We start from the raw sequence: 26640 nt of genomic DNA, 5'->3' as shown, positions 1-26640 counted from the left end.
TTTTCATGTCTAAATTAATTTTCATAATATTAAATTATAAATAAATTTATATTCAACCAAGGCGGAATTACTTTTCATTATCATTTAAGAATATATTCCATTTTCACTGATTTACATACTCCTACTATATTTGCATAAGAGTAACGATCGATGAATCCATTTTTATATTTCAACAACGGAAATGGTTTACTTAGTTGGGGGTTCTTATCCTTGCCAAAAAAAGTGGATATATTTTTAAAAGATAATGGGATATTGGTACCTAATCTAACGTAACTCTAAAAAAGTTAAATTTTTCTCAAAAAAGTTTTTGAAATTGACAAATAATATCATAAACTTTACATGAGTTTGTTATTTTCCGCTAATGAAAAAATTCCGGCTTTATTAATAGACTGAAGAACAATTTTGGAGGGTATGCTTCAAGAAAAACTATCTTCAAATATTGAAAACTTGAAGCTCTTGAAGTTGTTGTCGAGAAATTATGAAAAAAAAATCGTAAAATAAAATTATTTGCCAGAATATTTTCATTGGTGGGAAATAACAAACCCAGAATAAAGTTTGTAATATTATTTGTTAATTTCAAAGTTAGTGGAAAAATTCTAATTTTTTTTAAAATTTAATGATATTAAGTGCCAATATCCCGAAGATAATTATCTTTTTATTGTCAAATAACCGCCTAATATGAAAAGGAATCAACTGCTTTATACAAATGAAAGAGTTAAGTGACTACAATACAAATTTATTGAGTAGATGATGGGGTCCGATGTGGACATTAAAAAATATGTTAGAAAAAAATGAAAATCTTGAAGATTTTCCATTCCTGGAATTAATTGTAATATTTTCATTTTTCGTATTTCCTTTAATTTATGTATAATTTGGAAAAAGAAGGAAAAAAATATCATCAGATGATAAGAAAATGAGAGATTTGGGACTTATTGTCAGAAAATTTGCTCTCTCAAATAAATAGCAACATCATAAACATGTACACTTTCGACCAATCCATTATAACTTAAAACGAAATTAAATTGAGATTTCGGTATATACTATATATTTGGCTGTGTTTGGAGATAATGATTTATCTTCTGTATATATTGAAAACGTGTATGATATTGACACTGTCCAAACATAAATATCTATCTTAAATTATTATTTATTATTTATCGTTACTTCAAGCAAATAAATACTATTTATAAGAACATACTAATGACAACGTCGTATACGACGATTTAGTTGGTAACTCAATAATCTCAAGCCCTAAACATGATCACTTCTAATTTATCTATATTTTTTGATTGATCTTCTACCTAAAATATCCTATGCATGCACAGCTAGGACGATCAAAATATTATTATTAAGAAGTATCGACATGTAATAATGCATTAAGTAACGTATACATCACAAATCAGTGAGAATTCTAAGTATGAAAATATCTATATTACTATATATACGAAGAACCGAAGTGGATCTAATAAAAAACCTTTTCCTAAAATAGAAACTAGGAACAAATCTGAACTCTTGAGAGTTTATTATTATCACGTATAATGATAGTTCTATTGTAATATTATAAAAGTATATATAAAAATATTATTTTATATACTACTATAAAGTTCTATCACTTAAAGGGAGGAATGATATGCTACCTATCTTATGTGAGCACCACTCTTGTTTGACGCACGTTTAGCGTTGTTCATTTCGTTTTATATACTTAGTTTGATTTTAATACAATAAAAAATGTTATTGAAATTTTTAATTTCCCAAAATTCATAAAAATCAAACCTTGATTTGCTATTTTATTCATTTATTTGAAATTATAGAGTAAACAAACAAATCGAGCTTTCATTTTTATGAATTTTGTGAAATTGAAAAATGTAATAACGTTTTTTAATGCATTGGAGTCAAACTAAATATATAAATCAAAACGAACAACGTTAAACGTGCGTCAAACGAGAGTGGTGCTCACATAAGGAGTCCACATAAGGTACGTACCATATCATTCCTCCACCTAAAGAATAATAACTATATATATATATATATACGAAGAGACATTATTGTATATATAATCATATAATTCCATATTTTAGATGTTACACAACTTCTTCTTTTTCTCTACATATTTTCTTTATACTTTATCCTCAATTTATACACATATTTTCAAAAATAAATTATGATCTATTTTCACTAACAAAACACAAGCATGGTAATTTATGTTAAAATTAATGCCACTCCAAGATGTGCATTTTTTTTCTAATAATAGTATTTTAGACAATCTTGATCCAGTCACCTGGATTTGATGAAATTAGATCAAACGAAGACCAATTCACAATTTCTTTGGAAAAGAGAAGAGCAATTTCCGATTTCAAAAGAAAAACTAAAATTTACATTAGAATACGGATTAATTAGACTTTTTTGGCTATGATCTAATAACTAGTCCCTCCAGAATTATTGGGCTCGTAATATATACTCCATATCAGGTTCGATATTTTCCACCGTCACCAACAATCGATTACCCCAAAAAGAATGGTTAAGTCTCTTTACAGCTTTTGTTAGGTGGAAACAGATGTTTTGAATATGGTAGCATTATGTGAATGACGATGGAAAATTGAAATTCAACCGACTTTGGATAACAAGTCAAACATCATGAAATGAATAAAGAAATATGAGGCAAGATAGATTTAAAATGTCATATCAGTTACATTATTTTCTGAAGTAAAGTTTAGTCGTACTCGTACGTGTTTCCTTAATTATGGCACACTACAAAGAATAATGGAGTGAAAATAAATCATCTATCAACTTAAACTAGAAGGATTGAATTATGGAAAGTCGAGATTCGTTTGGTCAAACATGAGTTATTTTCACATAAACCATTTCACACTTCTATTATTGTTTCTTTACTTAACTTCGGAGAATTTGAATTATAAATATAGCAAATACATCTCCACAATTGACTCAACACAGTAACAGGTTTCTCAGGATGTTCGTTAAATCACATTATATATATTTAAATGTATAATCTCTAGTATATGTTGTTCACATTTTATGTTTGATAGGCGACACTCATTGTTCGCATTTTATGCTTAAGTAAGCTATACTCAATAATTATTTTGAAATGGGTTCTTTTTTTTTTCAGAGTAACGTTAAAAACTTAAAATCAATGCATCTTTAGCTAGTGCACACATTAGCATTTCTTACCAATAACATTTCTATCTTTGGTGATAAGAACTACCTACCAAATAGATAATATCTAGTGTTACGATCGAGATATCACAATATTTTCTACGACACCTCAGCATCACATAGATTTTTATAAAATTCGAAACCCTTGATTTCATTATCTCATAGTTTGATAAGTGGGTTATTTATTTTATTTTTAGGACTTCCTCTAGAGTTTCTTCGCCGAAATTAGAATCCCAAAGTTCGGATAGGACTCATGATTGGCATTTCAAGGGTAAACAGTGTTTGCATAGATGACATTAATTACATTCTTTTTCCAAAAATATAATTTGATATTTTTATATTGTTGTTATAAATAGTAGTACTACTAGTAAGTAGCTTCTTATCAGATATTTATATTTTTATTTGCAAGTATAGTATCATAAAAATTACTCCCTTTCAATGTATACAAGTAAACACTTTTAAAATTTCCGAGCTTAGAATACACAATTCAACTACAAGGCCCAAATATCTTGAATATTTTGAAATAGGCCCAACTACTCGATCAAGAAATAAAATATTCTAGTGTTATATTGTTAATTCATTATTTAATTGCTAATTATAATTAAATAATTGTCTTTAGGATATCCACAAGTGGCCCTCTTGGGCATGCCCAACAAACTTGGCTCTGCTCATGAAAACTTGGCTACCCGGCCACCAATTAAAATTATTTTCTTACATTTTTTGTTATATTTTAATTTAGCTAGAATAAAAATTATTGGACTATAATAAATAAAAAATCTAAATTAATTTCAAAATTTTTGACAATTACAAGTAAATATATTTATTGAAAATTTAAATTTTAATTATTTCCGTAATTATGGTGTGAATTGAAATCACAATCATTGATTAAAAAGTTGACCAATTTAATAGGGATTTAGTTTTAAGAGAAGATTTGTTTCCTAAATTAATGCTAAATTAATTTTTTGAAAACTATCGTCCTCTTTTCCGTCGTGCGCTCTCTCTCTCCACTTCATCTTCTCCAAAATGCTAAAATTAACACAAGAACTTGAATTTTTTTTTTTGAAATCATGACGCGGCTCTCGGACCGTGCAGTGGTGAGCCGCGCCTCGCGCCCAAGAGCCTCGGCCAGGCCGAGAGCTCGCCTCTCTCTCGTCCACCCCCCTGGGCCGACTCCCTCTCTCGCCTCAGTTGTGGAGGGCCGCGCCTGGGCCGACTCCGGGCCAAGGGCCGCTGCCCTCCCACTGTGGATACTCTTAGATATTCAAATTAAGGGCCTAGATCATCAGTCTCAGAATGTCAATACTATAAAAAAAAGTCAATAAGGGCATTAATGTCAATTTACAATAAATTAGTTGTACATAACTTTTGAAAAATATCTCATAACTTAAAACACATATAACTTTCCCGATTTAAATTATTTTCACACAACATATATCAAATTAAAGATAATTTCATAAGGATTCTAACGAAATCTCACTTGCATATGTTCCGATGTCAAAATTTTCAATATTTTTTTTACAGCAACAGATGTCAACATAGTACTCCCTCCGTCTCACTTTAGGAGTCCCGGTTGAGTTCGACACGGGATTTAAGAAATATATAGGAAAGTTGGTGAAAAAAAATAGTGGAATGTGGGTCCTTCTTTTATATATTAGTTTTATAATACTATGTGAGTGGAAAAAGGTGAGTGGAATGTGGGTCCTATTACCAACTATTGAATATTCTAACCGGGACTCCTAAAGTGGGACACCTAAAAGTAGTAAAGTGGGACGGAGGGAGTATATAAAATATGTAGAATGTCATTCTTAAAGCAATGTGTTGTGACATAAGAAGTGTGTTGACATTCTCAAAGCATTGTGTTGATTTTTTCAAAACACTATATTAACATTTTCATCTAAAACCCTAATTTGATAGTTTTATTTTTTATTTTTTTATTTAATTAATAGAAAAAAAAATTACACATGGCAAATTTTAGACCACTAAATTTCTAAAATCCTATACTCTTAAATTAGTTGTAAATAGCAATTAGAAAGTGAGTTAGCAATTCATCACTCTCATTTATTCCATGGAGGCATAGACCATCTTAAGTCTAAACTCTTATGCAATTGCAATCTTCAGCCAATTATAGACAAACCTATTTTAATAAATACTCCCTCCGTCCACGAATAAAAGTCCCGTTTTTCCATTTTAGTCCGTCCACGAATAAGAGTCTCGGTTTATAATTACCATAAATGGTAAAGAGACCCCACATTGCACTAACTTTCTTCCACCCACTTTTCTTAACATTTCTTAAAACCCGCGCCATTTAGAAATGGGACTATTAATCGTGGACGGAGGGAGTATAACATAAACTATTAATTTAATTTCATTTATTCACACCACACTCAAATTCAAACTTAATTAAAAAAATATATTTATATTTATTTATTATTTTAAATTTTAAATTATACAATAAAATGAGATGTATTGACTGCAATTTCAAAAAACTTTTTGTGATATTGCTTGCACCGTCGCACGGTTCAAAAGACGCAAATTTTGAGTTTTTTGTTTGACCCAAAATGGTCTTAAACGCCAATATTTATCGATTCGGATTCTTTAATATCTTATAATATGACATTTTATACTCATATTGATGGAAGAAAATATAAAAACTTTTAGAAATATTTAAGACATTAACCCGAATAATAATCACATACCCTTGATCAATAATTGACGATAATTCATCATAAACAAGAAATTAGATAATCACAAAATAAATGGGACCAATAGTGGGAATGGATTTTAAAGGATACCACACCGGTCTCGTAGACTTTGGTCCCTATCAAGAGAAATTGACTATATCAAAATAGTATGCCGTGTGCATTAATCGCCACTCAGGAAAGTTCAATCATCAAAATACAAGAGTAGACTTCTGATGATCATCATAAATGGATGTTTGACTTATAAGTAATACTAGGCATGTTAATTTATTTTAAGTATAATACTTATTTTGAAAAGTATTTGTCTTAAACAATAACGATCATATTTTTTAAAACTACTCCATCTATTCACGAAAAATGGTTATATTAATGGACAATATAAATTTTAATACGTAAATATTAAAATACGAATGTGAAAGAGAAAAAAATAACTAAAGTAGTAGTACTAGTTAAAAATGATACACAAATTATTAGTAATAATGATGCGGTGAGGATAATAAGTGGTGGACCAAAGTATAATTTGAAAATAGGTAAATGTATATACACGGACAATAAATTATGAAAAAATTCAATAAATCGATAGAAACATATTTTGATGGACAAACCAAAATGAAAGCAACAAGATTATTTTTTTTGGTGGCGGGAACATTAGTGATTATTTCCGATGAAGTATGGAATTAATAAAAAGGGATTAATGAAATCAAGATAATACGGATCGCAGTACATAGTAAAATTTTAATTAACACCACAAATGAACCAATGTGGTTGTTATTTATTATTGTTTCATATGTTTGTTCATGTCAGATTCTCGTCTATTATATGATCTTCTCCTAATAGTAGCATTAACACACCAACAAAGAAAACATTCATGACTATTACATTAAAATTGGCTACAAATATCAAATGAATCAAATTCTCATACATAAATAAACGATTTTATTGATCTCATAACAAAAAATAATACAAAATGCGCCAATTAAGATTGGATCATAACCAATCAACATAAATTCAATCCAATACACAATAAACAAGTATAAAAATACACTACTATATCCAAGCAAAACTAGATCAAGAAAAATTATGAAAATGAAGATAAAAATATTTAGAAAATGAAGGCTAAGCCAGCAAAAGCGATAACAAGCAAGAAGCTACTAGTTAGAGAAACAGAGGCAGAATTAGGAGGTGGTGGTGGAATACGTCCGGACTGTCCAGTTGGCGGTGGCGCTCCCCTTGCCCTTGGGGATTCGGCCTCGGGCGTGGGCGCACATGCATCCGGCTGGGGAGTGGTCGGTGTGGCCGGGGGAGGAGTGGTCACGGGCGGACTGGGACCACCGGTGGATGATGAGACTACTGTTATGGATAGCTTCTGTCCCGCTCCGCAGTGGCCGCCTATGCTGCAGATGTAGTAGCGCTCACCGGCATTGTCAAGGGTGATATTGGCCGGTCCGGTGGTGATGATGTTGCCGATGGCATTGTCTTCGCTGCAAGCATCGTACGAGGCTTTGGGCACTTGGACTACGTCGTGCTCGTTAGTCATAAAGTTGAACACTGTTGTCAAATAAAAACAATCAGTATTATACATCAGTATAAATAAAGAACTGAAACAACTATATAAGTCTCGGTGTACGTACCTAGGATATCACCAACCATGAATGTTTTGCCAGAAGCCCAATTGGAGTAAGAGACAGAAGTACTTGTGGGAATTCTCCATCCCATGTTGTCTCCAACTATATGCACAGTTTGTGCAAAACCAATGTTAGCAACTAGGCCAAAAAGAGCACTATAAATCATAAAAATGGAGACGCTGTCCATTTTTGATGTATTTCTTGTGTAATTAAACTTGAAATTCAAGAACAGCTTCTACAAATATATGATGAGATGGTTATAGTGGTTTGCAAAATGTTTATTGAGAGAGGGGTATATATAGTGCAATATTTTGGAAATAATCATGAAGCTCCATAGAGGAAAAAGGCTGAATCCAATGTCCACACTGGCTTGTAGAATAATTCGGACTTCTACTTGGGAATATTTGAACTTTCCACTATTGGACTATATCAACCAATTTTGTGCATTTATATTGATCCCATTACTAATTCCATAGTTTGATAATAGAATGAGTAAATTCTAGCTACATTGTTATACTGTGGTAGGGATGTGATTCGGGCATACTCTAACGGATATCGAGCTATTTTCAATGGTTCGATTTAATCCGATCCCATTGATATTTTTCCGGGCTTAATGAGCTATAAAGCTTCAACTATTCAAATTCAGGGTATGTTTAACCGTAGTTCTTCCTTTTGTTTTTTCATAAGAAATTTCAAGCAAATTAGTGACAAGACTTTGCATGTATTATTGAAGTAGAATTCTGGAGACGGAGCTTGTTGCGAACGTCCAAATGATTTGTAGGTCAAAAAGGCTTTACTTTTCTGTACTCTCATCTCCATTCAGATTAATTAACATTTTCGAAATTTAAGAGTTAGGAGTTAGGACCCATTATTATTAATTTGTGGACAGCGATCACTTAATTGTCACAGTTTGATTTTTATGAACCCATTTTATATATTTTTCAAATTAATAAAAAATACTACTAATAAATTTAAAGAAAGCCTCCAAGTTTATTTTCACTTTACGTTAATATATCAATCATATACATGTACCATGACTTGTGTGTTGGGATTGCTGACTGCTAGTTAGTTCGATATTGTCCTGCATTCTGACTGGAGCCAAGTCCGCACGGATTTATTTTTAGATTACCCATAAAAAGTTTCAAACTAATTGGTGTTGAACAACACTTACAATATGTTGCTTCAAGCTTCCCTTATTCATTCGATGTGGGATGGGTTTGTACCTAACAAAACCTCACCTTAAACCGAGACCACATCGGGAACACAGTCGATATATTGAGACATAACGGACCCAACTCAAACTTGAGTCATCATGGGCCTCACTCGAACAAGAGTCATCCAGTCCCGACCCTTTGGTCTCACAGGGCTCGACCCAAAGCCACCTCGGCTCTGATATCATTTGTTGACAGCATATTAGTTTGATATTGTCCACTTCGGGTGGAACCAAGTCCGCACATATTTGTTTTTCAGTCATCCCAAAAAGCCTCATATTATACAATACTCCTTCCAAAAATTCTTACTTATCCAATATGAGATGAGTTTGTATCCAGTGAATTATTAAATTTTATTCCAAGGCACGCAATAAATTAAATGGGTTGTGCATGGATTTTTAAGGGTACATTACGTACCGGTTTCTAGAATTTGGTCCCGATCAAGAAATTGACTATATCAAAATAGTATGACGTGCGCATTTGCCTCCAATATTTTTGGCATGCTAACTTATTTTATTAATATATTTGATATTTTTAAAAATTTGACTTAAACAAGAATGATCATTTTTTCTTTGAAAATATGACTCGTACTTTAGAATGTGACGGATCAAATAGTGAATATTTTTTAATGAACTGTGGTATTAAAAATGAAAAAAAAATATATACGTAAACACATATACAGAGGTATAATCAAATGATAACTAATAATATAATAACTAGTTTAACTAATCAACACATAATATTAAAAAATGTCAATACAATGACATGTGTATGTCAACACAAATATAGATTAATATTTATATATAAATGTCAATACAAAGACAAAGTATATCAATCTAAATCTATGTTAACATACTCATGTGACATTTTTAAGATAATATATTGATTAATTATTAAAATTATCAAATTAAACTGGTTATCGTCCTAACACAACCCCAATATACATAAATGTCTATCCACCTCTATTTATATTAACATAGCAATTACAAATGCAAAATGTGCTGTAAAGTTCAAATCAATTAACACTTCCTACTAAACATGACAATAAATTTAATGCATGCCAAAGTTAATGAATGCAAGACAAATTCACAAATTTTAATATAACGACACAAATTAACCAATGCGATTAATCATGTGTTGCAGTAGTTTATTGTATATATATGTATTCTCATATATCTTACATAAAAACCAACTCCATTCTCATATGATCTTCTCCCACTAGTGGAATTAACACAATTGCAAGACAAATATTCATGATTTAAAAAAGGAAAATTTGCTAGAAATATCAATGACAAATTAACAGTAGTATATAAACGACTTTATAGCTCTCAGAACAAAAAAATGATACAAAATGCAGCAAGATTGGTTCATAACCAATCAAGATGAATTGAATCCAATACACAATAGAGAATATAAAACATTCAAACAAAAAAAAAATTAGAGCAAGAAAAAATAGGAAAATGAAGATAAAAATGTTTAGAAAATGAAGGCTATGGCAGCAACAGCTATAACAAGCAAGAAGCTGGTGGTTAGAGAAACAGAGGCAGAATTAGGAGGTGGTGGTGGAATACGTCCAGACTGTCCAGTTGGCGGTGGCGCTCCCCCTGCCCTTGGGGTTTCAGCGTCGGGCGTCGGCGCACATGCATCCGGCTGAGGAGTAGCGGGCGAAGGAGTGGTCGGTGTGGCGGGGGGCGGAGTGGGACCACCGGTGGATGATGAGACTACTGTTATGGATAGTTTCTGTCCCGCTCCGCAGTGGCCGCCTATGCTGCAGATGTAGTAGCGCTCACCGGCCGTGTCAAGGGTGATATTGGCCGGTCCGGTGGTGATGATGTTGCCGATGGCATTGTCTTCACTGCAAGCATCGTACGAGGCTTTGGGCACTTGGACTACGTCGTGCTCATTAGTCATAAAGTTGAACACTATTGTCAAGTAAAAACAATCAGTATTATACATTAATGTAAATAAAGAACTGGAACAACTATATAAGTCTTGTGGACGTACCTAGGATATCACCAACCATGAATGTTTTGCCAGAAGCCCAATTGGAGTAAGAGACAGAAGTACTTGTGGGAATTCTCCATCCCATGTTATCTCCAACTATATGCACAGTTTGTGCAAAAGCAATGTTAGCAACTAGGCCAAACAGAGCACTATAAATCATAAAAATTGAGACTCTATCCATATTTTTATGTATTTCTTGTGTACTCAAACTTGAAATTCAAGAACAGCTTGTAGAAATATATGATGAGATGGTTATAGTGGTTTGCAAAATGTTTATTGAGAGAGGGGTATATATAGTTCAATAGTTTGGAAATAATCATGAAGTTGCATAGAGGGAATTGGCTGATATGTCCACTCTGGCTTGTAGAATAAATCGGACGTCTACTTGTGAATATTTGAACTTTCCACTATTGGAATATATCAACTAATTTTGTGCGTATGTGTCATGACTAAGTCCATTTAACTAATTTAGTTTAATAATATAAATGAGCTTGTTACTAGTGGATTACTTATTTTACTCAAGGGATGTGAATCGTCCGTACTCTAGTTGATATCAAGCTAATTTTGGTTTGCTCCACTCCGATCCGATCCGATTGATTTTTTTAGGCTTATTTGACTATGAAGCTTCAACCGTTTTAATTCAAGTCGTGGTTTATCGAATTTCTTCATTATGTTTTAATTATGGGAAGTTTCTAGCTAATAAGTGACAAGACTATACGTGTAAATAAGTAAATTGAAGTAGAATTGAGTCAAAGAAGGCTCAGTTTTCATTTCTCTCATTCCCATTCAGGCTAACTGTTAGAGTTTGTATACTAGAAATCACGTTTTGAGTGATTGAATACTGTAAAACTCTTATTTTATTTTTCAAGGAATAAAACAGATTATTTTTGTCATAATGTTGTTATGTTTTACATTTAATGGATGTTAATTGCATGTTTAAATGTATAAGTTAACTTAACAAAGTTTAAGTCTTTGTTTTAGTTGACCGGTTGTGGGCGACGTCTACTTTAAGGTAACAGGGTCAGTTCTAAACAAAGAAAAAGAAGAATTTCATGATCTAGATGGAATTAGACTATCCATCGTGAAAGGTTGCAATGTCAGTGCGCATATTTCTAAGCCTTACTGAAATAAGATGTCATTGGTGTGGTAAAGCACTGAACGGATCTAACAGCAAGACTTGTCTTTGTGCTATCTACTGAAAGGCGAGGTCTTGATAAATATTTGTTTCTTAATCAATGTAGGTTAGCATTGAGCATACGGTATTGATTATGCATTACTTCGACTTATCAAATGGTGCGGGTTTTTCGTAATCCAATAATCCTGATATATTGGGTAGTGGTGATTAATATCTAGCGATGCTAGTATTGCTATTATGTTGAATCGTGCGCGAGGTGAGTCTCGTTTGATAATGTCCTCAAGAGGAGCGCGAAACAAGGTTTTATTATTCGAAACCTAGCTAGTTGGAGTTTGATCCCTCTATGAATAATAAATAAGCGTTTCATGCTAAGTCCACTCTTGGAATTAATAAGAAATTAATTAATTAAGTCCATAGCAGACATTAATTGATTAATGGACATTTTATCTTAAGCGCGGGAAACGAAAGTTAAAATGAAAACTCGGATTACTTCTATAGTGGCTGCTTGTAATATTCCAATTAAAGCTTATATTAAATAGTGGGTTCAATTTAATTAGTAAAAAGTAAATTGGATGAGCACATATCCAAAATCTTCCATAAATCCCTGTGTGGGCCCAAAAGGAACTTAATATAAATAGGAGAATAAAGGAGACATAAAACACAATTTTTATTACTCAAAATTTCGTCCCCCTCTATAGAGAGGAGTTCGAATTTCTCTCCTCTTAGGAGTAGGATTTCTTCTGTTTTCTTTATTTAAGTCCTAGTATTACGGTGAGATCAGTCCACACTGATATTGGAATACAGTTCGGGAACCAGAGAGAAGATCTGTGGTATAGTATTCAAAGCGTCACGTGGATAAGTCGCTAGCCATCATCAATTCTGTGGAGAATTAATAAAGTATTATTTCTGCTCCGTAGAAAAGCATGTTTTAGGTTTATATATACTTAAAGCATGATTAATTCAAGTTATGAGCATGATACATGTGAGAATTACGCGAATAGATTTTGTCTGAATAATCTGCTAAATAGATCTGATTATTATGTGATTTATTTGTTCGATTAATTGTTAAATTATGAAAATAGTAGCGCGCTTCCGCTGCCAGTTCCTTCACTAACTATACGCGTTTTGCAAATTTGATGATTTTTATGAATCCATTTTTATAGAGTATATTTTTTTAATGAACAAAAAAATAATAAAATCTAAGAAAATTTTGTATACAGAAAAATCTTAAAACTCTGAATCACTCTTGAGTGTTCGTATAACATTAATAAAAAAACTCTGAGTATAAGGTTATCTCCAGTTATATACCAAATCTAATTTTTGTGTTAAAAACTTCTTAAATCATACTACAAATTCAAACCTATTTTTGTGTTATTCTTAAAAAAACAACATTAAATTTGGATATGTATTATAGCTACGGTAAAAATTTATTATAGCTACGGTAAAAATTTATGAGACATGAAGGGTTAATGTAGAAAGAAACAGTTACAAGTGTACGGATTGACAAGTCCATTTGATTTTACATCTATATTACTTGACTTTATTACAATAATATTTGAATAAGTTGTACTTCAATTATGGTTGTTAGCACCATTTAATCAACGTAATTTGGAATATGACATTTCTTTCACTGTTTCACATATATAAATCGGTCACACACTTATAGAACAAAAAAATAGGGCTACAAAAATCAAATAACAAGCTACATTTTCATAGCAAGCACAAATGAATATATTGGCATGTTAGTGTTAGGATTTCTTGTATTCATCTAATGAGCGCAGCGGAAATTTGCATACAAGAATAACATATCTAGATTCATAATTATATTGCAAGTTGAGCATGTAAAACACAACGGAACTAAATCTTACTTGTTGTGTTGTTTTCTTCTCCGATTGAATCCTGCAAGTTGAATCCACTACTATCGAGGTCCACGTGCAATCCAATCCGATGCAGGAACTATCCCGGTACAATTGCTCCGTAGAAGAATGCTAGGAATTCTCTCTACAGAGCTTTACGTATTTTCTCTCTAATGTTTCCTATTTCTCATCTTCTACTATGAATAATAAATAACCATTATATAGATGAAGAGTCGCTAGGGTTTCATGATTGTTGGGCTTATGGACTAATATAATTATAGCCCAACTATAATTAATTAATCCATATTAATCTAATTCTAGCCCATTTCCTTTCAGTTAGTGGGTCCAAATGTTCTGCGTCGGGAAGAAGTTAAAGATATTTGAGACTTTCGAAGAGCATTCGCAGTGGTGCTCAAAACGGCGTTCGTCCATCCGTGCCAGCGGCAAGAACGACCTCGCCCGGCGCTGCAGCTCGTCCGTCCGTGCCAGCGGCACCGCGCTGCTTTTAGCTAAGAGCATGTCCGTGCCGCTGAGCAGCCCTATGTGGCGTCTTCTTATTGGCCAACGGCATAGCCGTTGGCAAATTCGATTTTTTTAAAAAAAATCAAAATCTATTTTAAAAAATGTTTTTAAATAAAAAAAAATATTTTCCCACTTCCCAAAAATTATATCCATTTTCTACCCACTTTTAATTTATTTTTCAATTTTTTCCCCCAAAATTCACATTTTCATCTATAAATACTCTCACTTCAACACAAAAAAATCACATTCTCATCTATTCTATCATCTACATTCTCTAATCTTTTTTCTCATATTCTCTCATCTAAATTCCCACCACACTACACAATGTCCGGCTCCGGCGATCACCTCTGTGGCAATCGCGGTTGGAACCACGATTGGTTCGACTTTGACTCATTCCCTAGTCCGGAAACGCAATTTACGGCCCCTCCTCAAACCCAAGGTTCGCAAGCTCCAGGTGGCTACCGTCCTTACCCGGTGCATGACCAAAACGCCTCCGGGTTCGGGTGGGCACCCGAACCCGGATCGGGAGGGAGCAGCAGCTCTACTCTACTCCTACTTCTATTCCTACTCCTACTCCTCCTGTTCGTGGCACCCGCACACCGTACACTCCGGGTGAGATGATGGCGATGTTCAAAGCCTACTTGGCAGTCTCCGAAGATCCGGAAGTTGGCACGAACCAAACCGGAGAAACGTATTGGTGGTGCATCACTCGTCTTTACAATGAAACCCGGTCGGGGGGAACCATCTATCGCAATGATAGTATGGTGCGCAATTGCATGTTCAGATGCAACGAAGCAATCGGTAAGTTCCAGGGGTATTACCTCCAGGAAGAGCGGTCAGCGGGGAGCGGCACGAGCGAGCTCGATATCATCAGTGCCGCCTTGGCGACCTACCAACGCATGGAGTTCAAAGCGTTCAAGTACCTCGATTGTTGGCAGGAGGGGCGCCTACATCCGAAGTATAGGGCCGGCATAGTAGCATCCTCCTCCAGCTCCTCCAGCAAACGGTCGAGGTCGGTAGCCCTATCCGACGGCGCCTCTGATGATGTGGCTACCCAACTTGCCGGAACTAACTTGGGTAGTCCCGACGCCGGCCCGAGCAGTTCCCATCGGCCGCAAGGAATGAAGAAGGCGACGACCACCCGCCGCCGCGCCTCGACTCCATTCGCCCCCGCTCCCTTTGTGCCTCCTCCACCCCCGAACAACACGTTGTGGACCCTCTTGGGTCAACTCTATTTGAACGATACGTCTAAGATGACTCCGGACCAACTTGCAACACATGAGCAAATGATTCGGGGTCTCAAGAGGCAATTGGGGATAGAAGACTAGTCTTCCACGTGTGTAATTTTTAATTTGTAGGATTTTAATTATGTATATTTTTATTTTCTAGTATTTTAATTATGTATTTTTATTTTTTAAGATTTTAATTATGTAATTTTTATTTTTTAGGATTTCAATTATATAATTTTTAATTTTTAATGCAATTTAATATTGTGGAAATATTTTTATTTAAATTGAATTATAGAATGGTGGGACCCTTAAGCTTGTCCTTAGCTAAGAACATGGATATCGGTGTTGTGCTCTTAGTTAAGGACAAGGAATAAAAGTGGGTTCGGGCACGGATGGGGATGCTCTAATGTTGGACTAAAATCAACAAAGCCAAGCGCATTTAGCATATCGCCTTAATTTGTTTTCGTTTAATTTTGATAATCTGAGAAGAATAAATTTTCGATTTTTTGTAATAATATTAATTAGGATTCATTGTGTTATATAATAATGAGATGTGAACAAGTAAAAACTCTAAATATTGTACAAACTCAAAATTATGATCTGGACCATTAAAAAATAGAGGGAACATCTTTTTTGGTCCATGAACTTTGCCAAAGTATCATTTTAGGTCCGTGAACTTTGAAAATATCATTTCAGGTTCATCAACTATGGGTTAATATCATTTCAAGTACTTTTTTACTATTTCCAAGTTTTTTTGGACAAAAATACCCTTGATACCTTAAAGGGTATATATTTTTAATAAATTTATCCTATACTCATATTTTTTATAAATATCTTTACTATATATTTTTGATGAATTTTCTAAATATAATTTGACCTTCAATATTATCACTTAATTTTGTGACATGCAAGAATAGATCCTTATTTAATACTCCATTTTATTATTAAAGAAAAGTTCTTTATTCAATTTTAAAATTCTTTAATATAAAAAATTGAAGAAAAACAATTTTACTTGCATGTCACATAATTAAGTGATAATATTGAAGGTCAAATTATATTTAAAAAATTTGTCAAAAATATATTGTAAAGATATTTATTAAAAAAATGAGTATATGATAAGTTTATTAAAAATATATATCCTTTAAGTTATCGAGGGTATTTTCGTCCTATAAAACTTGGAAGTAGTAAAAAAGTACTTCAAATGATATTAACCCATAGTTGATAGACCTGAAATGATATTTTCAAAGTTCACAGACCTAAAATGATACTTTGGCAAAGTTCGTAGACTAAAAAAGATTTTCCCTCTAAAAAATATCAACAGATCAAAAAAAAAAGCATCAACAAGAAAATGTCAACAGAATTTCAACGGTAGTCAACGATTGATGCTGTGTTGATATTGTGTTGATACCGTGTTGACATGATGAAGTTGATATTGTATTGAAACTGCATTAAAGTTGTGTTGATAAGTTTTGAGTTTGTACAATATATAAGTTTGAATTTTATCACTACCCTAATAATAATTTTTTATTACTATGATATAGTACAAAAGTCCATGGAAATTAGATTAATATTGCATCTTTATCACTAGCATTAATAAAAAAGAAGGAATTTCGAGTCAATGAAAGCCTTTTTATTTGTGCATTGACAATCAATTATGAGACTTTTCTAGCACATTTATTACGCACAAGACTTTGCTTATAAGAACGAAGAATTAAACCGAATTAAGCCTTTGTATTGGGCTGATTGTTTGTAAGTCGTGAAGACCCAGTTTTCTCTCATTCCCAATTACAAATAATTTTAGAATCTAAAAATAAAAATAGACCCATATATTTTCTGGGTACATAAAAATGGTGTGGTGATTTTGAGTTATAAGTAATTTCTCAAATTGATTTGAAAGACAAATCTTGTTAGTTCTAAAATGACCAGTCTTAGCAACAATGCAATATCTCGTTAGTCAGTTTGTTTAAAAAAGCGAGAAGCATAAAAATTTACACTAGTAAATAGATCATGAAGAATACATTCGTTTAAGTCATTGTAGTATAGTGGTAAGTATTCCCGCATGTAAGAAAGATAGAGGGAATAAAATTGAGATAAATGTGTTTCTATTTTAAGTAAGGAGTTATCTTGGTTTAGAAAAACTAAAAAAGGAAAATGGATCAGAGAGTACAAGATACTCCATTCATATGTGTGTAATGTAACACTGTTATTTAACTTTATGAAATTTAGATCAGTTTTCATACTTTTTTCCATATTCTCCTCACATCCATACATATATATGTATATCTGGAGTCTTTTAAGTGGCCAAATGCAAGTAAGGTTATCTTCACATCAAGGTGTTGTAGTCATAGCAGCCATGGTAGTGTTCATAAACTTGTTGTATATCTCAGATACAGTTGACATGGGAAAGAGTGTCTTATAATTCTCTCTCCAAAAATGGTAGAAACTAAACAACGAAGAACCAAAGGTTTAACTGAAACATTACCAGTAATACTTAATAACATACTACCAGCATTTTCACAAACAAAGCAAACATACTCATTCATCAACTAAAACAATTAAGCACGTTTTCATAACTTTCATCTTCGTCATCGCCAAGCTTATATGCGCTGAAATGGTTGACTCTGAACTTCCATTCTCCTTTCACTGGATCATAAGAAACAAACTCAGCACCTTGATCCTCAGCTTTTCTTTTCAGCATCTCTTTGTACTTGCCAATTCTTGGCCCCTCCACATATTGCTGACCTGTCTTCTTATCGAAGCATTTTATGTTCAGGAGTGTAACCTCAGCAGGCTTGTTCAGACCTTGTCCAACGGGAGGTTTCTTGCTCTCATCCATGTAAACTATCACCTCACGATTGTTGAATTGGATCAGAGACTCGAGATCTAGCCTCCGCACATCAGTTTCCCCAAAGAACTTGATGCTACCATATTCATGCCTTCCCACTACAAAATCCTTCACATGGCGACAATAGCCTGGCTCAGCCCTTTCCTTTGCAGCCAACTCCTGGATCCGTGGCTCGGTATAATAGTCAGAGTGGCGGAGCTTTGGCATCAGCGCCTCAATTCCAGCTCCATGCTCATAAACTATAGCAGCTTCACCAGCTCGATGCCCTGTAAGAGCTGTGTACGAGTCACCTTTCTCTGTGGAAAGACCATCATGGACACCATTAGCTTTCTGGTTCCCTTTTACAGGATCAGCTTGTTCTTTAGCCAGACCATTTTCCACCAAATCTTCTCTTGGGGAAGCTGAATTACAAACAAGTAATCAGATTCACACATTTTTCATTAAAAGAGAAATGTTAAGTGCATAATGTTACATAAAATAAGAGATCATAACTACAAAAATAATATGAAGATTCTTTTGTGAAATTAGCCAAGGTAGTGGAACTGACTCATGATTTCTCTCATATGTTTGCCAATTTTAGCAACTCATGATGAATCTAGAATAAAGGATTCTGATACGGAGTAATAGGCGGGTATATCATATCATCATATGCATTCGCTAATATCTCAAAATACGAAGCATATCGCACAATTGGCATGATAACAATGGAAAAAAAAAACAGATAGGAAATAAATAAGACTAAAAAAGTGCAACTTGAATATAACTTAACTAAACTTAAATGCTGAACCCTCCAAAAGTAGGGAGTAAAGCCTTATTTATAAGACTAAAAAACTGCAACTTGAATATACTCTGAAGGATAAATACTAAATATCCTAAACCAAATCAAACTCTAAGATTTGAACTCATCTCTAACAACTAAACAAAATAATATACTACAATAACTAACAATATTCAAAGATGCATATCTGCATCAGATTCTGGCAGCACAAATGAGAGTTTAAACATTCTACTTCATAACTAAATTGATGCTGTCAAGAATATACTTTAGCACTAATAGACATGCATGCCCAAATCATAGTTAAGTTCCTCCTACTCGGTCTAGTACACAAATTACATATATATGCTGTTGAGTTGGGGAAGTATAAGATTCAAAACAATTAGGTCATTAACATTTAAGTACCCTTATTAAATGATGCACAACACCATAACCCAATGAGCAACCACAACAATTGAACGATTTTATCTTTTTTAATATAAAAGAAAAGGCATACAACTACTAGATTTAACTTTCAAAGAAGATAAAACAGTGAAGACAAACACAGAATAAAACCTGCTTTAAGAACCAGGAGAAATGTTATGTAATGAAAATCTGAAGTACATGATATTAGCAAAATCTCAATGGAAAAAGAGCATAATTACCATCTTTGTCCTTGTTCCTGTTCCCATTTATGGAATTGTAGCCATCATGATGAAGCTCACCTGTTCATTACCAATGAAGATTGGAGATGAAGATAACTATAAAAGTGAACAGATAAACACACTTACAGCCACAAGTCCGGTTAAGCCATCAAGCATGAGGTATGCCAGATCCAAGAGAAAACAATTCATGTAGGGAGGAAAAGATAAAGAGGGGATAATATATTAAACAGTATCGCAGGCACAATCTCAATATCCAACTCAACAATGTTATTAGTAAAGCAACAATGAAATGTATGTCTCCAATAACAGTATTCTGATATGGGATTCAAACCCCATTAATGACAGTCTCAGCAGTCCTTGAGATGGGAATAGATTTACTTGGAATTTTAAATAACCCTCTACGTGAGCTCTGATGAACCATCAATCCATCAATCATCTCCACATATGATACTGATTCTAAAGAATCACACCAACAGCACAATATTTACTATTGGCATACCAACGTCCTCATGTATGGTTATACTACATTACGGTAATCATTGCTCGCAAATTTTAGGTCGGGTGGAAGGAACAACAAAGCTCAAACAAGAATGTTGTCTTTCAATAATAAATGAATCCTCCCACCGCTCCAGTAAAAGGGTTGCCAACATGATAGGGGGCATACAAGACATTACATAATCAAGATCATCATTGACAAATTAACATGTTTCTGAACTTCATGAAATAACATGGAGTACATCAGGCCCTTTATAACCACAGGATCTTTCACAAATGTCAGAAATCAGAAATGGATTATCAAAGTAATTAAAAATAAAAGCACTTTGTGCAAGAAAGTTTCTTTTGAATTCATACGTAGATCATAATCAAACACTCAAGTGAAAAGATTTGTTCTATATGTACCAAAACATACAGACATGCATAGAGGACAATGCAAGCTCAAAGAAGAACAAGAAATTATGCCAAGGTACTTTAACTAAAATGTTCCCACTCATCATATCAAAACATCTACTTGTACAGTTACCTAGAAATCAAGCATAATCACATGATTACCAAACAATACAGCAATAAGTTAAAGAAGATATTGGAATATACCATTTTCACGCATGGGAGTGCCAGTGGTCTTTGTTTTCTCCGCACTGGATCTAGAATGCCACTGTTCCAGTGGACGAATCACTAGAGCTCTTGGATTTTCCCTTGGCACAAACAGAGCATCTGCTTTTGGCGTGCTTGCTGTTTCTTCATCATCATTAAAGAAAGGCACCTGGAAGGATTTGAAAATAGAAGGAAATCATCTATTAGAAAGCCAATTACCTTACGCTGCATCAAAACAGATCAGATAACATATTTGATGCATGTTGAGTTTCATTTAGGAGTAATCTTACCTTTGGGCCATTGGATTTAGGGTGATATTTCCTAACTGGAAGCTTTACACGCCTTTGGGAGAGGTGTCGAGATGTTAAAAGAGATGATATTCTTACAGGAACTGGTTTTTCAACAACCTGTTAGTAAAAAAAGATGTATTCACACAAATGTGCCCCAAGACATCATGCAAGCTCCGTAATCCGCTCAAGTTCTATGAAATAATACTTACTGGCAGGCTAGAAATACCATACTGAACAGAAGGGGAAATCCCTGCGCGACCAATTGACACCTGAGGCACTGTAGGTAAAGTTCCAAAGGGATTTGTAATAGGAGCTGCTTGTGCAGCAACTGTGGTTTGTGTGCCTGGCCTGTAAAATGGAAGCAAAGCAAGTCATATCACAGTACAAGAGGGAGGAGATTAAGGTCTGGCCACACTGAAGCTGGTTTTACAGTAATTTATATGACACAAAAACCCTCCAATACAATTTCAAGCTCATCATACGATCAAAGAGAAATCCATAATGGCTTCAAAGTCAACAAAATTTAGAAGTAAGATGGGAAGGGCCGAGGGATAGAGCTAGGTCATGAGACATAAGATAGTCAGTCCACTGACATGATTGACCATAAAAACAACCAGAACTTAGGCGCCATTCTAAATAACTGAACCTAATTGTAGACAGACTGGCATGTTAGATAAGTAATAGGCCATAATGGCTCAGCAAATAAAATGCAACTTCAACCAGATTCACCCTTCAACAAACCCCTCCGCAACAACTAAAAGAAAGAGCAAGAGCACGTCCGGTGAATAAATGAGCTACCCAAACTAATCAAAAAAGAGAGATCAATCACGCAATGAGTATGCATCCAATATTACTAGTTTTCGTGACTAGTGTATCAGATAAGAAAAAAGTGACATACGCTTGTCCAAAAGAAGTATTGCTGAACATGCCAGGGGTGCCAGTAAAGCCACTTGGAGCAGCTGCATAGACAGGATCATTAAAATAATAAGATGCTACATTGCCAAGGCTACACAGAGAGAGAGAGCACTTGCAAGTGACATTATCAGGCCAAACTGAAAATTCACAACAATGATTACCTGGTTGTGACTGGCCAAAATTGCTGAAGTTGAAGCTCCCAGGAGCCGGCTGCCCCGATTGAAATGGAGTAGAAAGAGAAGGCTTCAAAGAAATGAAAGGAAGAGTATATCAGAAATGACGGGGAGAGAGAGAGAGAGAGAAAGAGAAGCAACAGAGAGACCAGACCAAATAAATTTCTGGATATCAATAAAAATAATCTCTGACACAAAATGGCAACAAAAAATCTCTATCATTCTCATTTAGCAGATGTTTATTTTTTTAGTAGCTACGATTCAGATTGACGTGGAACACACAATTCATACATGGCAAAGGAATACCTTTCAATTTATGGATTCTCACGTCTCCATATGCTTACATAGAAAATTTTATTAAATGTCCATACCGAACTCCTACAATTCAACTGAATATCTAAATATTTTATGTAGTTAATTCATTTCCTTCGACAAAGAGATCCCAAGCTTTGCACATATACATGTGCACAAAGAGAGACACTTAAATTGCTTTTTGACAAAGCATATGGCTTTATGAGATCAGCTATCATCCTGTTCATTTTGAGTTCACTATTTAAAAGCATTGGCTAAGTTTGCTTAAAATATATAACAACAAACAAGACAAGAAGAGAAGTCATAAAGAACTTACAGTTGTTTGACCAAATCCCAAGGCGCCGCCAGTGCTGCTTGGAAGTGATGAACTGCTGGAAAACAGATTTCCACTAAAACCCGTAGAGGGTGTAGAAAAAAGATTTGACTGTCCAAAAGTTGATGTTTGACCAAATGCAGATGTTTGTCCAAAAGGTGAACTGCTCTGTCCAAGTGTAGGCGTCGTTGACTGGAATAATGGGGAAGACTGAGTGTTACCAAACCCCAAGCTGGTACCAAATGTAGTTCCAGTCCCCTGTGACGATGAAGACCCAAAAATAGATGGTGATCCGAAAGGAGATGGGCTTGAAGAGTTAAAAAGAGAAGGAGAGGTATTGGCTCCAAATGGTTGAGGTGCAGCACCAAATAAGGAGGTTGTTGTTGATGATGTGGAGCCAAAAGGGCTAGCTGTATTTGCTGTAGGAAAAGGTGAAGAACTAAAGGCAGAACCAGTTGAAGGTGCAAAGCCTGAATTGTTAAACGCTGGTGTTTTTGGAGCGAATAGATTGGAAGGTGTTGAAGATGAAAAGGGATTTGCGGATGACTGCCCGAATGAAGGAGTGGGTGTGGCTGAAAATGGACTAACAAAGCCAGAAGCAGCAGTAGCCTGACCGACAGGAGCTGGGCCTCCTGATTTTTTAACAGAAAACAAAACGTTCAGCTGGATAATAAATTCTTTTCAGGCAAGAATCATAAATTAGAAGAGCACCTTTATCTCCTAACTGGTAGTCCTCCCATCTAAGTTCTTCATGGCTTTTATCTTTATAGACCGGCATGGCTGAGATAGATTCTAGCTTTCCAGCAGGCTGTGTACCTGTGGCGCCATCTGTCTCGGATGTTGCTGAGTATGGAGTTACTCTACTCCCACCCCGTTGCCCTCCAAAAGCAGTCTGGCCAAATCCTGAGTTACCAAATGCAGGCGTTGTAGTCTGAGCTCCTGTAACAAATTATTCAAGCAAATAGTCAAAGCAGCAGTTGCAGACATTGTTTTGACCTGCCCTACTTGATATTGTTCCCATACAAGTAGCAAAAATTTAGGACTTTTTGCTACGGAAAATGAACATACTAAGTTCAGTCAGTTGCATGTATGGAAAGCAAGTGCAAGTCCCTTACACTGGCTTAAATGGAATTGATCGCCACAGAAACTAATATAACCAGTATATGGCATGTAATTCTCAAATTTATTCATTAAAATATGTTTTTTGCTGCTCAACCAAAACAAGGTAAGACAATCTGCTCAGTGTAAAGATACATTCATGAATACGACTTGACTTTAGAATGATACATCAGTCGTGGAAAGCAAGCTTACCAAACGAAGTACTTTGAGCTCCAAAGGATGATGTTGCACCAAATGGACTACTTCCAAATGCAGAAGTTGATTGTCCAAATGCGGATGTTGATTGGCCAAATGCAGGACTTGATCCGAAGTTAAACGACGGAGTACTTGAAGCACCAAATGCGGAAGAGGTTGTGGCACCAAACGCCGGACTGCTTGTTGCACCAAAAGCAGGAGCAGCTGTGGCACCAAAAGCTGGCGTGCTAGAAGCCCCAAATGCTGGAGTGGAAGAAGCACCAAATGCTGGAGTGCTTGATCCAAAAGGAGAACTTGACACACCAAAGCCACCACTTGTGCTGCCAAATGTTGGGCTTGCAGTTGAACCAAAGGCAGGGGTGCTGGTTGCACCAAAAGCTGGAGTGCTGGGTGCCCCAAATGCAGGACTACTTGACGCACCAAAGGCAGGTTGACTAGGAGCACCAAAAGGTGTAGATGAGCCAAATAAATTGCTCCCGGAGGCAGGCTGTGATTGCTGAAATGAACCTCCAAAGGGACTTGATTGAGTAGTATTAGATCCAAAACCACCAAATGTGGGCTTCTGTCCAAATACAGAGGACCCTATAATTCAAAAAAAATTGACTCAACACAAAAATGTTTGAAGAATAATAAAGGAATTAAAAGATGATGATTATTCATGAAACATGTCTGATAAGTGAAACTTTAGTGGATTTAAGGATAAATAAGTACATGCTTTTGGTTTTATATCATGAACTTCATCAGCTAAAAATATTATTCGTTTAAGTTTTCCATTTGTTGAAATTGTCTTGAACTTCAGAACTCCACCAGTGAACCACATAATGAATTTTAAGGTCAATATGCTTTATATTGTTTGAGAACATGATAGCAGTTATGAAGAATGAAGAAATTAACTGAGTAAAAGTATCATTACTTTAAAGTTTAATGTTGATAAAAAGAGGGAGAAGGAGAAAAAATGAAGTGTTTAAAATGGAGGGCCAAAATTCTCTAAAGAAGACAAATATTAGTACATTTTAGGGTTAGTCTTAAGGACATCTAAGCCCTTTATATGAAAGAGAAAAACATCCTAAATTTTTTGCCTCGCTCCGTTCTCACAAAACCATCATATGAGAAGGCAATATGCTGGATTTTCTGATTTTGAAACGCATATGTATACGCACAATTCTAAAACCAGGGTGTATAGACAGAAACATAGTATAATACAAAAAATTAAATGCAAAAACACTTGCTTCAAGCGAATTACGGATACTGCGCCAACCATATTTTACACCTAGTTCATTTCATCATTACAACTACTCACCCCCAAATGCTGAAGATGTGTTTCCAAATGCAGAACCTGTGGAAGCTCCAAAGGTTGGGGTTGCACTTCCAAAAGCAGGTGATGATGATGCACCAAAAACAGAAGTGGATCCAAAAGGAGAAGAAGATGGGGCACCAAAAACACCAGTAGACATGCCGCCGAAAATAGAACCCCCTGTCTGTGAGCCAAAAGGGCTGGTATTTCCACCAAAAGGTTTAGGGGCAAAAGGGTTGTTAGTAGCGCTACTAGTTTGCCCAAAAACAGGTTGAGACCCGAATGGGCTACTAGACGACTGCCCAAAAGCTGCAAAAGAACAAGGAGAAGTCAGGATGTAAAAGCATAAGCAAGAACATACTGTATAAAAGATCTTCAAATACAAAATGAAACATTTGATCTCACATATGACTTCATAAGTAATACTTTTGAGGGCTCGGGAACACAAATAGATCACATTGAACAGTTAAATGATGGCATGGTAGTTCATAAAGAAGTTAGTACAAAGGTTTAGTGCAGGCCTTACACAGATGACAAGTTGGAGAATGGCTCACTAGATTTAATGTACAGACTCTAAAGGATATAAGTCCTTAGCAAATGTAGATCCTTATCGTAAGTGTTCCTCAAAAATTTCCCTCAAAACAAGACTCTTGGCTACATGTCTTTATCATTCTCCCTGACCTAAACATCCGCTCCTTATTCATCATATAAATGAAGAGAATAGGAAGCCCTAAGCAGCAAAATAAATTCATTACCATCCGCAATCATGCAAATAACCAATACATTATCATTACCTAACCAATACTCGACAAACTCACGTTAGGAATTTGTTGTTGTTGATATATGGATTCAAAGGTGTAAAGAGGAGACAGACAGACTTCTTAAGCAGAGTTAGATACGAGAGTAGAATAACCAATGTGGCAATACAAAATAATCAAATACAAGAGTGAGTAAGTTAGGGGATAAAGCAATTACGGTTGCTTCCGAACATTATTCTTCAGAAAAAAGAAAACCAGTAGTGACGGCAAAACGGCGGCCGGCAGAGAGAAAGTGAGGGATCCGGAGCGACAGAGAGAAATTGAGGGATGGAGAGAGAAGCCGGAGATGAGGAGGAAACGGGGTATCGCGGCGGGGAAGACGGTGGTCGTGGCGGTGCCGATTTGGGAGAGAAACGAAGGCTAAGATTGAAGACGATTGCTTTTTCTTTTCATTTTTTTTTGG

The 26640-nt window shown here is 34.9% G+C and overlaps 3 protein-coding genes across 3 annotated transcripts; all 3 read right to left on the bottom strand.

The window, feature by feature from the left end:
* Positions 1-6789: 6789 nt before the first annotated feature.
* On the bottom strand, positions 6790-7776 carry LOC125217141 (cucumber peeling cupredoxin-like). The gene is made up of 2 exons (XM_048118975.2): positions 7502-7776; positions 6790-7418 (listed from the first exon to the last, which is right to left on the bottom strand). The coding sequence occupies exons 1-2, from the start codon at positions 7680-7682 to the stop codon at positions 6973-6975; spliced, it is 627 nt and encodes a 208-aa protein (XP_047974932.1). The 5' UTR covers positions 7683-7776; the 3' UTR covers positions 6790-6972.
* A 2219-nt stretch (positions 7777-9995) lies between these two features.
* LOC125210720 (umecyanin-like) lies at positions 9996-10954 on the bottom strand. Its single transcript, XM_048110299.2, has 2 exons — positions 10711-10954; positions 9996-10628 (listed from the first exon to the last, which is right to left on the bottom strand). The coding sequence occupies exons 1-2, from the start codon at positions 10889-10891 to the stop codon at positions 10183-10185; spliced, it is 627 nt and encodes a 208-aa protein (XP_047966256.1). The 5' UTR covers positions 10892-10954; the 3' UTR covers positions 9996-10182.
* Positions 10955-17812: 6858 nt separating this feature from the next.
* On the bottom strand, positions 17813-26640 carry LOC125209916 (nuclear pore complex protein NUP98A-like). Its single transcript, XM_089068263.1, has 12 exons — positions 26395-26640; positions 25426-25728; positions 24123-24707; positions 23523-23750; positions 22815-23443; positions 22175-22256; positions 21997-22057; positions 21308-21446; positions 21099-21215; positions 20809-20977; positions 19717-19776; positions 17813-18698 (listed from the first exon to the last, which is right to left on the bottom strand). Exons 1-12 carry the CDS (start codon positions 26408-26410, stop codon positions 17995-17997), a joined length of 3093 nt encoding a protein of 1030 aa, XP_088924389.1. The 5' UTR covers positions 26411-26640; the 3' UTR covers positions 17813-17994.

Source organism: Salvia hispanica, chromosome 3, assembly GCF_029641045.1.
Source record: "Salvia hispanica isolate PSC_SH4W2 chromosome 3, Shi_PSC_v1, whole genome shotgun sequence".
In the NCBI taxonomy this organism is placed as follows: domain Eukaryota; kingdom Viridiplantae; phylum Streptophyta; class Magnoliopsida; order Lamiales; family Lamiaceae; genus Salvia; species Salvia hispanica.
The sequence above is the reverse complement of the archived record's forward strand: the minus strand, read 5'-3'. Positions and strand labels throughout refer to the sequence as shown.